The sequence below is a fragment of the Neofelis nebulosa genome, chromosome 9 (assembly GCF_028018385.1).
Source record: "Neofelis nebulosa isolate mNeoNeb1 chromosome 9, mNeoNeb1.pri, whole genome shotgun sequence".
Taxonomy (NCBI): Eukaryota; Metazoa; Chordata; class Mammalia; order Carnivora; family Felidae; genus Neofelis; species Neofelis nebulosa.
The window spans coordinates 125,226,499-125,240,186 of NC_080790.1; the positions used below are offsets into that span (position 1 = coordinate 125,226,499).

Here is a 13,688-nt window from a genome sequence, read left to right on the forward strand (position 1 = left end):
TATGAAATTACAGAGTCAGGAATCTCTGGCTAAAGAATTCTAAGCACGCTGCTGGGAAGAAAAATGAAAAAACAAGTCCTAAACACAGAACCCCAAGGCCATTTTGCCCTTGAGGAAATAATGTCAGACTCTGTTTAAGATTCAGGGAAGGAAGGGTATTTACGCATGGAAGTGGAAAGAGGGATGTTTAGAGATTTTAAATCCTTCGACTCTTATTTCTTCAGAGTTAAATTTTTTTCCCAGGTTTATTGAGATAGTACTAACATTTAACGTATATTATTTTAAGGTATACAACATGATGATTTAATGCATGCAAATATTTTGTGAAATTATTATTACAGTAAGGTTAGTTAATACCTGCATCCCCTCACATAATTACCTTTGTGTGTGTGATGATTTAAGATCTCTGTTCTTAACGACTTTCAAGTATACAATATAGTATTGTTAATTATAATCCCCGTGCTGTACATTAGGTACCCAGAACTTATTTATGCTGTAGTTGGAAGTTTATTCCCTTTGACCGCCTTCACCCATTTCCCAGCCCCTGGCCCTGGAAACCACCATTCTACTCTCTATTTCTTTGAGTTTGGCTTTTTTAGACCCCACATGAGGGAGAGCACAGTCTGTCTTTCTCTGTCTGCCTTATGTCACTTGGTATAAGGGCCATCCATATTGTTGCAAAAGGCAGATCTCCTTCTTGCTTGTTGCCAAATAACATTGTACATACATTCCACACTTTCTGTCTGTTCATCTGTTCAGAGAAACTTAGGTTGTTTCCATGCCTTGGCTATGGTAAATAATGCCGCAGTGAACAACGGGGATGCAGATCTCTCTTCAAGGTAGTGATTTCATTTCTTTTGGATCGATACCCAGAAGTGGGATTGCCAGATCACATGGTAGTTCTGTTTTTAATTTTTCAAGGAACCTCCAGACTGTTTTCCAGAGTGTCTGCTCCAATCTACACTCCCACCAACAGTGCACAAGGGTTCCCTTTTTTTTTTTCACAGCCTCACCAACACTTTTATCTCATATATTTTTGATGATAGCCATTGTAACAGATATGAGGTGGTGCCACATTGTGGGTTTGATTTGCATTTCCCTGATGATGAGTGATGTTATGGACCTTTTCATGTACCTGTTGGCCGTTTGTAAGTCTTCAAAGTATCTATTCAAGTTCTTTGCCCATTTTTAAATTGAATTCTTTGTAAAAGTTTCTACTCTTTGAAGTAGTTCACTTGAAGTCTGTTTCCTGGGCTTCTTTATGATTAATATAATAATAAAATATAGATTTCACAATATATTATATTAAGAACTCAGAACCAAAATCTACTTACGTGCTGTTCACAAGATGCACACTTAAAATGATGAAGGACAGTAATAAACAGTGGGAAAATAGAGGTACTGATCACAGGTGAAGTTGGATCTAAAATAAAAACATTAATTGAGGCAAAGATACTGGGGTTTTTTTATTAAGAAGAAGAAGCCATCATGAAAATATAGCATTCTGGAACATTTATGGGAATGAATAGCGTCACATCAGTATATGTGAAGAAACCTGTTTAAATTCCATAGAGAAACTGAAGGGAACACAATAGCAGTGGGAGCTGCTTTAACTCATTTTTCTTGAAATCTCACAGCTAGAGTAGTCAAAACAGTTGATTGAATAGACATATAGAGAAATGTGTATATTGGAGCATAAACACGATTTCAGATACACATGAACATTTTACAAAAACTCATCATACCCCTAAGCCATAATGAAAACCCCAATACCAAAAAGATAAAATTCTAGGAGTCATGTTTTCTGACCATAATAACAAAAGAATATATTAAATGAAGACTCCTCTCCAAATAACTTAAGGTAAAAAAACAAAACAAAACGAAAAACCAACAAACAACCCTTCAGTTGTAGAATATATATTTTTATTTTGGGGGGGATGAGTAGGGGCAGAGAGAGAGAGAGAGAGAGAGAGTCTCAAGCAGCCTCTATGCTCAGTGTGGAGCCCAACGTGGGACAGGATCCCACCATCCCAGGATCATGACCTGAGCCAAAACCAAGAGTCGGATGCCCAACTGACTGAGCCACCCAGGTGCCCCGTAGAATTAAAAAAAAAATTAATGTTTATTTTTGAGAGAAAATGAGAACGAGAGTGAGAGTGAGCACAGGTGGGGGAGGGGCAGAGAGAGAGGGAGACACAGAATCCAGAGCAGGCTCCAGGCTCTGAGCCCGATGTGAGGCCCAAACCCATGAACTGTGAGATCATGACCTGAGCCAAAGCTGGACACTTAACCAACTGAGCCATCCAGGCAACCTCCCCCCCCCCCGCTGCCTAACACTGTAGAATATTTTTTAAAATATTTGTGTGGTATACAATGAGGGAAAAATCATAGTTATGGAGCAGGGATTCTCAACTTCAGCACTACTGACATTTTGGGGTACATAACTCTTTGGGTGTGTGTGTGTGTGGAGGGGGCATTCTACACATTGTAGGACATTTAGCATCATCCCTGACCTCTACCTGCTAGATGCTGGTAGCACCAACTACACACACACACACACACACACACACACACACACACAGACCAGTTGTGACAGCCAGAAATGGCTCTACATATTTCCAGATTTCTCTGCAAATGGTCCCTGTCTGAACCTCTGCCCTAGATAGTAATATTACTAGAAAAGAAAATCTGAGGGGCATCTGGGTGGCTCAGTTGGTTAAGCATCTGACTTTGGATTTCAACTCAGATCATGATCTCATGGTTCATGAGTTTGAGCCCTGCATCAGGCTGTGTGCTGACAGCATGGGGCTTGCTCAGGATTCACTCTCCCTCTCTTTCTCTCTCTCCTCTCTCTGTCTCTGCCTCTCCCCTGCTTGTGCTCGCTTTCTCTTTCAAAATAAATGACTTAAGAAAATAAAATGTGAAAGTAAATAAATTATTTAATTTGAAAAGCTACATAAAAAGCAACTTATGATACCCGAGGTCAACAGTAATAGAGAGGAAAGCAAACTTAATAATCAGAAAACTTGTCAAATTTATTTTTTTAATATAAGAACTGGTTCTTTGGTAGATAATTAAAACATATAAACTTTTTGAGAAGGAAATTTTAAAAAAGCAACATGCATTCACAGTATTATAATTGGGAATGAGGATTTAACTACAAAAACTATAGGTTAAAAATATGATAACATTATCCCAGTTATATGCTGTTAATGTTAAAATGTGGACAAAGTAGACAGTTGAAGTATATATGTAGGTAACTTACCAGAATTAACTAAAGAGAATATGGAAACTAAAATAACCACGGAAAATACTGTGAAAATCAGTCTTTCGAAAAGCACATAACACAAACGCCAACATTGGCCAAAGATAACCCCCAGAAAATGGAAATGAGGACAAACCTAAAAAAGAAAGTTCCTCAGAACTGAGGACATACCAGACAAAATCAAACAAACACACATCCAGGCAAAGACGGCGATGTTCCGATCAGATTCCACTGAATTCAAGGCAAAAGGAGGCACTTTATAATAATAATAATAACATTCATGGGGCACCTGGGTGGCTCAGTCAGTTAAGTGTCCAACTCTTGGTTTCGGCTGAGGTCACAATCTCATAGTTTGTGAGTTTAAGCCCCACATTGGGCTCTCTGCTGACAGTGCAGAGCTCGCTTGGGATTCTCTCTCCCTCTCCCTCTGCCTCTCGCTCTGCCCCTCTCTCTCTCTCAAAATAAATAAATAAACTTTTAAAAATTTCATAAAAACATTCAATCCATAATGAAGACAGTTTTCTTTTTCCAACAAAAACCAACATTGAGCCCTGTGATGACAGCTCGGAGCCTGGAGCCTGCCTCAGATTGTGTGTGTGTCTCTCTCTGCCCCTCCCCTGCTCGTGCTCTGTCTCTCTATCTCAGGAATAAACATTAAAAAAAATTTTTTTTTAATTAGAAAAAAAAGAAATTGGATTCTTTTGAGGAGAAAAAAACCTCCCACATAATAAAATGGGAAATCCATGAACTTGCCTAATGAAGAGAACATGGGAGGAAAACAGCTCCTCGACATGAGAAATTAACAAAAGGAAAAATAACCACAGATGCAATGGAAATAAAAATAGGGGCGCCTGGCTGGCTCGGTCGGTGGAGCATGTGATTCTTGATCTCAGGGTTGTAGGTTCGAGCCCCACATTGGGTGTCGAGATTACTTAAAAATAAAATCTTTTAAAAAAAAGGAAATAAAAATAATTATAGAGTATGCAAATTGTTATGCCTCACTCAACAGTGTGTGCGTGTATATATAAAATATTTAGGTGAAAAGAACACACCGTTCTACAGATGTATTTAGTATGAGAAATGCCTGTATGTAAAAATCAGGAGCTTTCTTATATTCCAAAAATAACAAGTTAGAAATATCATAGGGAAGATTTGATAAGGAAATTACTGACTTAGAGGAAGAAAAGTACAAAGCTTTATTAAGGGATTTATTTCTTCTATGTGTTTAACAAACACTTATACACAATATATGGCTTACTAGGGGCCAGGCACATTTTGTCCTACCCAAACCTAAAAGGTAGTTTTAATTATTATCTGCATTTTTTGGATGAAGAAACTGAGGCACAGAGAGGTTACATAACTGGGCCAAGGTCACGCAGCTTGTAAGTGGCTGAACCGGGATCCAAATCACAGCCAGCCTCCAGCACCTGTGCTCTTTGCTGTAGCGCTGCATAGCGAGTAAATGAACAGACACACCGTGTTCTAGGAGGGAGGACTCAGTATCAGTAAATAGAAAATGATCAGTAAAATGATCAATTCACTGCTGGCCTGAGCTCTCTGGCGAGGGCTGAACTGCTAACCATCTGTCCAGGGTGAATGTCAACAGAAGGCAAACTGTCAGGGAGCTCTAGGCTGCCCCTGGGTACACCGAATCTCACCCCTGCCCACCCCCCGACCCCACCGCTGGAGCCTGGGGAAGCCCAGCTGGGAGTGGAGCCCCCCAGCCTTCTCATCTGCATGCCGCTGCTCTGAGTCCCATGGTGCAGAGGTGATGGTGGCCGGCGGGTCCTCCCTAGCTCACAATGCCCTGTCCTATTCTCTTAGATCCAGGAGATGGTCCACTCGGAGGTTGCTGCCTACGACTCAGGCCGGCCTGGGCCCCTCCTGGGCCGCCCGGCGATGCTGGCCAGCCACATGAGTGCCCTCAGCCAATCCCAGCTCATCTCTCAGATGGGCATCCGGAGTGGCATCGCCCACAGCTCCCCGTCACCCCCAGGGAGCAAGTCAGCGACGCCGTCTCCCTCCAGTTCAACTCAGGAGGAGGAATCAGAAGCGCATTTCAAGGTAGGGAGGGTGGAGATGCAGAGCCCTAACTGATGCCCTCCTGTCAGCAGGTGGGTGGGCCCTGTGTGGAAATTGGCATCACCTACCTCTAGACAAGACTAGAAGGGTCTAACTGTACCCTTTGCTGGAAGACACGGAGGAGGAAAATCAGCAGGTAGAACGGGGCCCACTGGCTGGAACGCCTGGGCAGTGGGGATGGTGGTGACTGGAACTCGGGATACCTGGGTTCAGCTGCTAAATTTGCTGAGCATCTTTGACAAGATCCTCAGGGTCACATCTTGGGGCCACATTGGCCTTTTAGGAGAAAATGTTCTGATAAAAATGGGTGGCCCAGCAGAAGGCATCTCTGGACTGCGCTGACCGCAGGATGGGGCACTAAAAATGAACACCACCACCCCAGTCACTGGGGACACGCCCCCCCAACATCCCTGGAGTCATGGGTGGTCCTGCCTCTTAAGAACAGGTCGGAGGGGAGAGGTCACCAGCTGTCCAGGCTTGTCCTTTCTTTGCACTGACAAATCCCCCTGGCTGTTGGAAAGCATCTTGTTTTACTGGGGCCGAAAACAGAGGCCCAGAAAGGCCCAGGATGGAAGCTGTCACTGGGAGCCTCCCAATGAGCCCGTGGCAGAATAAACTTGATCCCACAACTTCCGCCTCCCTTCCTTCTTCATAAGGGCCTCTCACCCCTTTCCACACGGTGGCCCTGCAGATGCCTGGGAGCAGGAGCCATGGCACCTGTCCCCTCTAGCAGAGACCCTGACCTCCTGGGCTTGGGCAGGGGGTGGGGGGGCAGGGGGAGGCGCATCTGGATCTGGTTCAGCTTCATCCTCAGGATAATTTGGTCTCTGCCGTAGGCCAGTCAGGAGCCGTTTTTATTTTATTTTTTATTTAACGGACACTTGGGGCCAGACGCTGTTCTAAGCACATGACAAGTATGCATCCATGTAATCCTCACCACAGTCCTGGCGGTAGGTGCCATCATCTATCTCCAGTTGGCCGATGGGAAAACTGAGGCCCAGAGAGATTGTGTAACTTCTCCAGCGTCACCAAAACAGGATTCAGACTGAGGTGGTCACAGTCTGGCTCCAGCTGATGTGCTCTTGGCCACCTGTAGTGCCCTGTCATCTCTTCCTCATCCAGCGGTATATCCGCATCCCTCCTCCTGCTAGAGCCTCTCCTGGGGTGAACACAACCGGGCCCGGAGGGCGGCCAGCTGCACATAGAGGCAGGAACAGAACGGGCTCTGCTGCAGACTGCCCCTCACTGTCCCGCAGACTCGGAGGCCTGAATCTTGTCCAGTGGCCCACGGTTTCCCTATCAGTTCCCGGCGTCACTTTCATCTGCTTGGTGCAGGCTGACAGTCCTCATTGCAGGATCCAGGGCCTTTGACCAAAGTTCCTGGTCCCTCCTGTGTGGCCTGAAGGGTCCTTTTGGGGACCCGCTGAGGTCTGTGGTGAGCATCCCTATACTGTACCCATCCTGCAAGCCCTGAGTCCGACACTCACGGGATTGCAGTCCTGGAGTCTGATTGCTCCTGAAGGCCAGGTGTCCAGAGTGAGGCCACACCCAGCGAGTCACATAACCCCTTTCCCATCCAGCCATGTCACAGGGGCCCCCGGGGACTATGCCCCCTGCCCCAAGTTGCACACCTGAAAATTGGCGGGAGACACTGATCTTCTTTGGTTAAGGATCATCTTTGGGGATGATTTGTGATCACAAGAAAGGAGAGCTGTTAAGAAAAATGTATATAAAACTTGGAAATCGGGCCCTGAACAACAGCTGCACGCTCTTTCAGTGGCGTACCACAGCATCGTCCAGCAGGCTTGCTCCAGAATTACCGGTCCTCTGGGAGAATGTGCCGCTGTTGTGATTCATTACTCATGATCGATTAGGGGACTTTACACCCTGTAAAGTCAGATGTTAACTTGGGAAAGAAGTGGTAGAGATGTAAACAATTTTTGTCTGATTACAAGGCAAATGAATTTTTCCCTGTAGAGATGCAAATGACTTCTGCCCCATAGAAAAGATTAAAAGCCCCAAAAGCGATAGTTTCATTACTCTGTAGGGCAGTTTTGCTTATATTTCTTTGAATCAACTTTGCTGCCTTGCTGATTTTCATTAATGAGTTAAGCACAAACCCCGGAGTTCCTAGCTCCTACCCAGCCTGTGCGTATGTCTGTTGCCTCCCTCACCTAGAGAGCGAGGAGCATGACCATGTGTTCAAGCCCAGGGTGGTGGCCAGCCCACCACCGCCCATGCATGCGTGGAGTCAGACAGGGAGGTGGTGGGGTGCCGAGGAAGGTCCCCTCTGCCTCAGGCTGGGGTGGGTAACCTTTGACAGGAGGCCCCCAGCTTCTCTGTTTTTCTGACTCCTCTCACCTGCGCAGATGTCCGGAGAGAAGAGACCCTCGGCTGACCCAGGAAAAAAGACCAAGAACCCAAAGAAGAAGAAGAAGAAGGACCCCAACGAGCCTCAGAAGCCTGTGTCAGCCTATGCGCTCTTCTTCAGAGACACTCAGGCCGCCATCAAGGGACAGAACCCCAGTGCCACCTTTGGAGATGTGTCCAAAATCGTGGCCTCTATGTGGGACAGCTTGGGAGAGGAGCAGAAGCAGGTGAGTCTCTGTCCCTTTTGGGACTGTCCCCTGAGGCTTTGAGGCCCTGGAGCCAGTGACAGACTTGGAATGTCTGAAACCAGGAAGACGCTCTTACGGAGGTCTTTTCCCGGACTCAGTTTGCCCATCTGTAAGCTGGGAAGCTATTCCAGTTCTGCTGTTTGCCAGCTGCGTTCTCTAGTGACTTAACCAGTCTGGATTTCGGCTTCCTCATCTGTAAAACACAAATAAGCATCTCCGTCCATCTTGTCGCTCCAACTGTGTGAGTCTGGAGTCCAGACCAGAGCTTCCTCTCCCACCTACCGTGTGCCCATGGCTCCTCTCGTGGGCGTCCAGGGAGGATAGGGAGCAGAACCAGCCCTAGGCAGATTCCAGTTACCAGCTGTGGGACCTCGGGCTGATCGCCGGAGCCCTCCCCAGTGTTGCCCATGTCTTGAATCTTTCAGGCCTACAAGAGGAAGACCGAGGCAGCAAAAAAGGAGTATCTGAAGGCTCTGGCAGCCTACAGGGCCAGCCTCGTATCCAAGGTAACACCCTGGACCGTGGGCCCGGCCGTGATGAGGGTGGCACCCCCCAAGGGATAGAGCAAGAACTGAGGCCCATGGGAACGGTCAGAGCTACAGTTTGTGGAGAGAGTGGATAAGACCAATGTGGTCACTTCTCCGGTGTGCCTACTATGTGCTGCGCTCATGCTGAGCACTTTACATGTATCTCGTTTCATTTAATTCTTCCAAGAACCCAGCGTTCAGTGAGGTTAAGCAACTTGCCTGACATGATGAGCGTAGGGGCGTTGTCTGAAAGCTATCCTAGAGGACATGGCAGGTGGGTTAGGCCCTAAAGCGTCGGGTGGGGGGAGGGGGGGTGTTCCAAGTTGAGGGAATAGCACGTGCAAAGGCATAGAGGCCGTAGAGGAGCATAAATAGAGGATGTCCCAGCTGGATGGTGCTGGCCTCACGGGCCAGGCTGAGGAGTATGGGCCTCATGGGCAGGGAAACCCCAGGGATTAGTGCAGGAGGTGGTTGGATGGTCAGAGCCAAGTGCACTGAGGACCCAGAATTACCTCCGGTTAGCCCATAGCTCCCTGCCAAGGGATCAGAGAGCCAGCCAGTGGCCATGGCAGTGGTTTGCAGACCCTGCTGGTCTCATGGCCCAAGTTCTGGCTTATCCGTCTTCCCCAGAATAATTGGTGTCTGTCTCCTTGCAGAGCTCCCCAGACCAGGGCGAGACCAAGGGCACTCAGGCAAACCCACCGGCCAAAATGCTGCCACCCAAGCAGCCCCTTTATGCCATGCCGGGCCTGGCCTCCTTCCTGACGCCATCGGACCTGCAGGCCTTCCGCAGCGGGGCCTCTCCCGCCAGCCTTGCCCGGACGCTGGGCTCCAAGTCACTGCTGCCTGGCCTCAGCGCGTCCCCGCCACCGCCCCCCTCCTTCCCTCTCAGCCCTCCGCTGCACCAGCAGCTGCCGCTGCCGCCCCATGCCCAGGGTGCCCTCCTCAGTCCGCCTGTTAGCATGTCTCCAGCCCCCCAGGCTCCTGTCCTGCCCACCCCCATGGCACTGCAGGTGCAGCTGGCTATGAGCCCCTCACCTCCAGGGCCACAGGTAAGGACAGCCCAGTAGGAACATGCCCTTCAGGACCCCTCATGGGGAAGGGAGGTGGCTTGGGATTTCGGATACTGGCCCTGCCCCTCCCCAACCTAGGCTCCTTACCTCTCTCTGAACCTCAGTCACATCTATGAACTGGCTCTAGCATACCTTCCCCGAGATACACCGGCTACAGTGAACAGTTGACGAGTTCCCAGACAGATGCTTTGGATCCTTAGGATGTCCCAGGCCCTCCTCTTCTCCTCTGTCCATTTCTGCTCTCTGGCCCGAGGGGCTGAAAGCCATGCAGCTTCTGCCAGACCAGCCCCAGCCCCTGACTCTCCCCAGCGCCTTCAAAGTCTGACCCCACTGATTGTTCCACAGATACTCTTACGAGACTTGTGTGGCTCAGCACGATAACTCCATTTTATAGACTGGGAAACCAAGGCCAGAAAAGGAAAGGCCCCGAAAGCAAGAGTCCTTCACCCCGCTGATGCAGCCAGGAGAAGGGTTGAATTTTCCAGAAGGTGCTCCGCTAGGGAGAAGGAAGAAGCATTCCAGGCAGAGAGGCAGAGTGGAAGTTTTGTAGAGGCCGGAGGAAGTGTCTCCGTGAACACCCTCAGGCACATAGAGTTCCCACCCCCTGCTTGCTGCTGGAGATGTGCACCCCATTTTCTCCCCTTTGCTCACCTGCCTCCTTTCCCCTGGGCAGGACTTCCCTCACATCTCCGAGTTCCCCAGTGGGTCCGGATCCCGCTCACCCGGCCCGTCCAATCCCCCAAGCAGCAGCGGAGACTGGGACAGCAGTTACCCCAGCACGGAGTGTGGCGTCAGCACGTGCAGGTGGGTCCTCGCCCTGGCCTCCGCCGCAGCCCCGGGGCTGCCAGGGGACGGGAGGGGCAAGGCTCTGCGGGTCACTGTCAGCCCTGCGGGAGTGCCCCGGGGGTGCCCGCAGTCTTGCGAGAAGACACAGGACGAAGCAAGACCCCAGAAGGACTCCGCTGGTCTGACGCCAGGGCCTGGGAGACGGGGCCAGCTTCAGTCTTCCTTTTCCTCCTTCCGTCCTGGTTGTCTCACCGGTGCCACCATGTGACACTCACCGATGGCTCCTCTGTCCTCAGTCAGGTTCCCTGGAAGCAGAGCTGATGCGGGTGCCTTCGATGGTGCCGAGGGAGAGCTTGTGGGAGAAGGGAAGGGAGAGGGGCAGGACAGGGCCCCGGAGGGAGCTGAGAGAGCTCAGCCACAGACTCACTTCAGCCTGATCCCACCGTGAGCTCGGAGCTCGGCCACAGATGGCCCTGCAGACTTGGTCTTGCTCTGAGGTTAGGGCTTTTTGTACCCATGTCTGTCAGCCATTGGCTCTGGGCTGCCCCAGGGGGTGTGGCCCCCAGGCAAGGCAGGTCTCGTCCGCCCCCGGGCAGCTCTCTGGGGAGGGCAGGAGAGGGGGTATGGGGGAGGCACGAGCAAGAGGGGCCAAGTGGCCAACACGGGGAGCCTCAGACCTTACTGGTACCCCTACCGCCCGCTGCAGCCCAGCACCCCCTCTGACACCCACCCCCCCCGACTTGGCTGGTCCCTGGTCCTCATGTGGACCTCGTCCTCCAACCTCCTCTCCCATCCTTCATTCTCAGCCTCTTAGCCTGTCAATGCCACGCTAACTTTCCTTCCTCTAGAAGGTCTTCCTGACCCAAGAGACAGTGACCCCTCATTTCAGAAGAGGGAAACGGGGTACGGATGTCACCTTATTCCTCTACCCACCAGCCCTGACTGCCATCCCCTGGCAAGAACTAACCCTGTGGCCACACCCTGGGTATGTGGTCCCAGCAGCAGCCCCACACCCTGGAAGTCTGGATGGTCATGTTTGGTGGACAGGAGGTGCTCTCTGTGGCCGGGCTCCAGCTGCGCCTAAGCCTGGCTGTCGGCCTCTCTGTTCCTCACCCAGCCAAGCCCGCCAGGGAGCGAGCAGACAGGGCTCGTGCCCCGCTGCTGAGGGCCAGTGCCCGGCTCTGCCTGGGTGGGCAGACTGCGCTCAGCGGGAATTCCTGTCCCCCTACCTGGGCAGGTGCAGACCCTCCCTCCACGGGCTCCCTTCCCAAGAGTCAGAGTGTGGGGCTGGGGGCTCTACGATGGACATTAGGGAATGCGTCCGAGCTTCCCCCCAACACGGAGGGCAGCCCACAGCTGTGCCCTATTTTACTTATGTTTTAAGTGGAGGTAGAACTGGCATATTAGTTTCAGGTGTACCACAGAGTGATCGAATCAGACTCGCGCTTCCTGGGAGATGATCACCACAGAGAGTCTAGGTAACATCTGTTGCCACTCAGAGTTACAGATTCTTTTCTTGTCCTGAGAACCTTTCAGATCTACTCTCTTAGCAGCCTTCAAGCGTATAAATGTACAAAAATACAGTATTAGTAACCGAGGTCCCCTGCTGTACATGGTATCCCCAAGACGTATTCATCTTCGAGCTGGAAGTTTATTTATACCTTTGGAGCCTTCACCCATTTTACCCATCCCCCCCGTCTCTGGCACCCAGCAGTCTGTTCTCTGTGTCTATCAGCTTGGTTTGGGGTTTGTTTAGACTCGACATGTAAGTGAGATCATCTGATACTGGTCTTTCTCATCTTTCTCGGACTTAGGTCACTTGGCACAAGGCCCTCAAGGTCTCCCGCTCTCACAGATGGGCATCCTATTTGTAAAAAAAATTTTTTAATGTTTATTGATTTTTAAGAGACAGAGCAGGGGAGGGGCAGAGAGGGAGGGAGACATAGAATCCGAAGCAGGCTCCAGGCTCTGAGCTGTCAGCATGGAGCCTGATGCGGGGCTTGAACCCATGAACCGTGAGATCATGACCTGAGCCGAAGTCGGATGCCTGACTGACTGAGACACCCACGCGCCCTGAGCGTCCTATTTTAAAAACACAGAAGGCACCTTCCTGCCCTCCTTGGATTCCATGTGGAATTTACAAATGGAAACCGACTCCACACGGACCTGAGAGCTGGGGTGTTGTTGGAACACCTTCTCTGAAGGACAGGCACTCACAGCCACCTTTCCCCAGCGCTGAGGACCTCATGGTCCCCAGCCGGGGTTCCAGGAGGGGAGTTTGGTTCTGCCTGGTGGCCCATCAGGGAGGGACCAGTGGTCTCCAGAGGGGCAGCGAGCGCATCCAGGGTGAGGGTGAAGGCTAGCGAACAGGTGGCCTGGCACCGTCCGCTCTAGGCCGTGCGTGCGTTCAGGTCCCTGGGAGCCGGAGGGCGCCTGGCTGGGCTCCCCCGGCTCTGACAGCCCCTCCTCTCTCCCCAGCCTGCTCCCCAGGGATAAATCGCTCTACCTCACCTAATCCCGCCTCCCCTCTCCTCCCTGAGGCTTGCTGGAGGGGCACTGCTCCGAGCCTGAAGGGCCCACAGCAGAAGGGGAGCCTTGGCAGGAAGCGGGGTGACCGGAAGGAGACGGCAGTGACACACGGACGCCCCGGGGCCTCGTCTCTTCCTCCACCTCACACCAGACTCTGCAGAGGCAGCCCGCCGCCCCGCCGCCAGCCCAAAGAACCTGCAGGAACCTTCTGCCCCCGACCTGCTTGCTCCAGGGTTACCGTGGACCCCGCTCCTCGCCCTGCACGCCGTACTCTGCGTCTGGACGTCTGGCCCCAGCCCAGGCTCGCGTGGGCTGCCCCCGGAGGGGTCGCCTTCTGACAGAAACCCACCCCCAGATGCACGGGCCCGGGGCCGCCCGGCCACAGACGTGCACATGCGGTTTTACAGTGTGAACAAAGATTATGAAACGTCTAGACTATTGCCTCCACGTAAGTAGTTGACTAAGTGTTTTAGAACCGTGAAGACAGCTGTGAGATTATTTTGTGGGGGAGGGGAGTAGTTTCCTTTTAAGGTGACAACCATTTTCTATGACCCTTAGCACACTTTTGTTTAAGTCTTCTCTTATGGGAGAGGTGCACCAAGCAGCGGCCAAACCGGCTCCCCGCCTGTGCAGCACGTGCCGGACGACTTGTAGCCACACTGGGAGACGTTGCGCTTTTTTTCTTAACCCTACATCCGTCTATTTAAAATTGCCAACACCGACCTTTGTCTATTTATGGAGAAAAGTTGAGAACAGAAATGCAGTCTATCATCAAGTGTGTGTGGTTTTCGGGTTCGGTTTGGGTTTT

The 13,688-nt window shown here is 50.9% G+C and overlaps 1 protein-coding gene across 10 annotated transcripts in view; it reads left to right on the plus strand.

Moving 5' to 3' along the window:
• The window catches only part of TOX2 (TOX high mobility group box family member 2), a 135,072-nt gene extending 121,862 nt beyond the window's left edge, over positions 1-13,210 (plus strand). For 9 of the 10 annotated variants that reach the window (XM_058685691.1, XM_058685689.1, XM_058685693.1 and 6 more), the window contains 6 exons: positions 5,090-5,329; positions 7,717-7,944; positions 8,391-8,471; positions 9,149-9,544; positions 10,239-10,369; positions 12,830-13,210. In XM_058685691.1, coding sequence (XP_058541674.1) covers positions 5,090-5,329; positions 7,717-7,944; positions 8,391-8,471; positions 9,149-9,544; positions 10,239-10,369; positions 12,830-12,866 — 1,113 coding nt within the window. In that variant the 3' untranslated portion in view covers positions 12,867-13,210. The remainder of the gene's footprint in view (positions 1-5,089; positions 5,330-7,716; positions 7,945-8,390; positions 8,472-9,148; positions 9,545-10,238; positions 10,370-12,829) is intronic. The other variant, XM_058685687.1, reaches the window with a different exon arrangement.
• Positions 13,211-13,688: the final 478 nt, after the last annotated feature.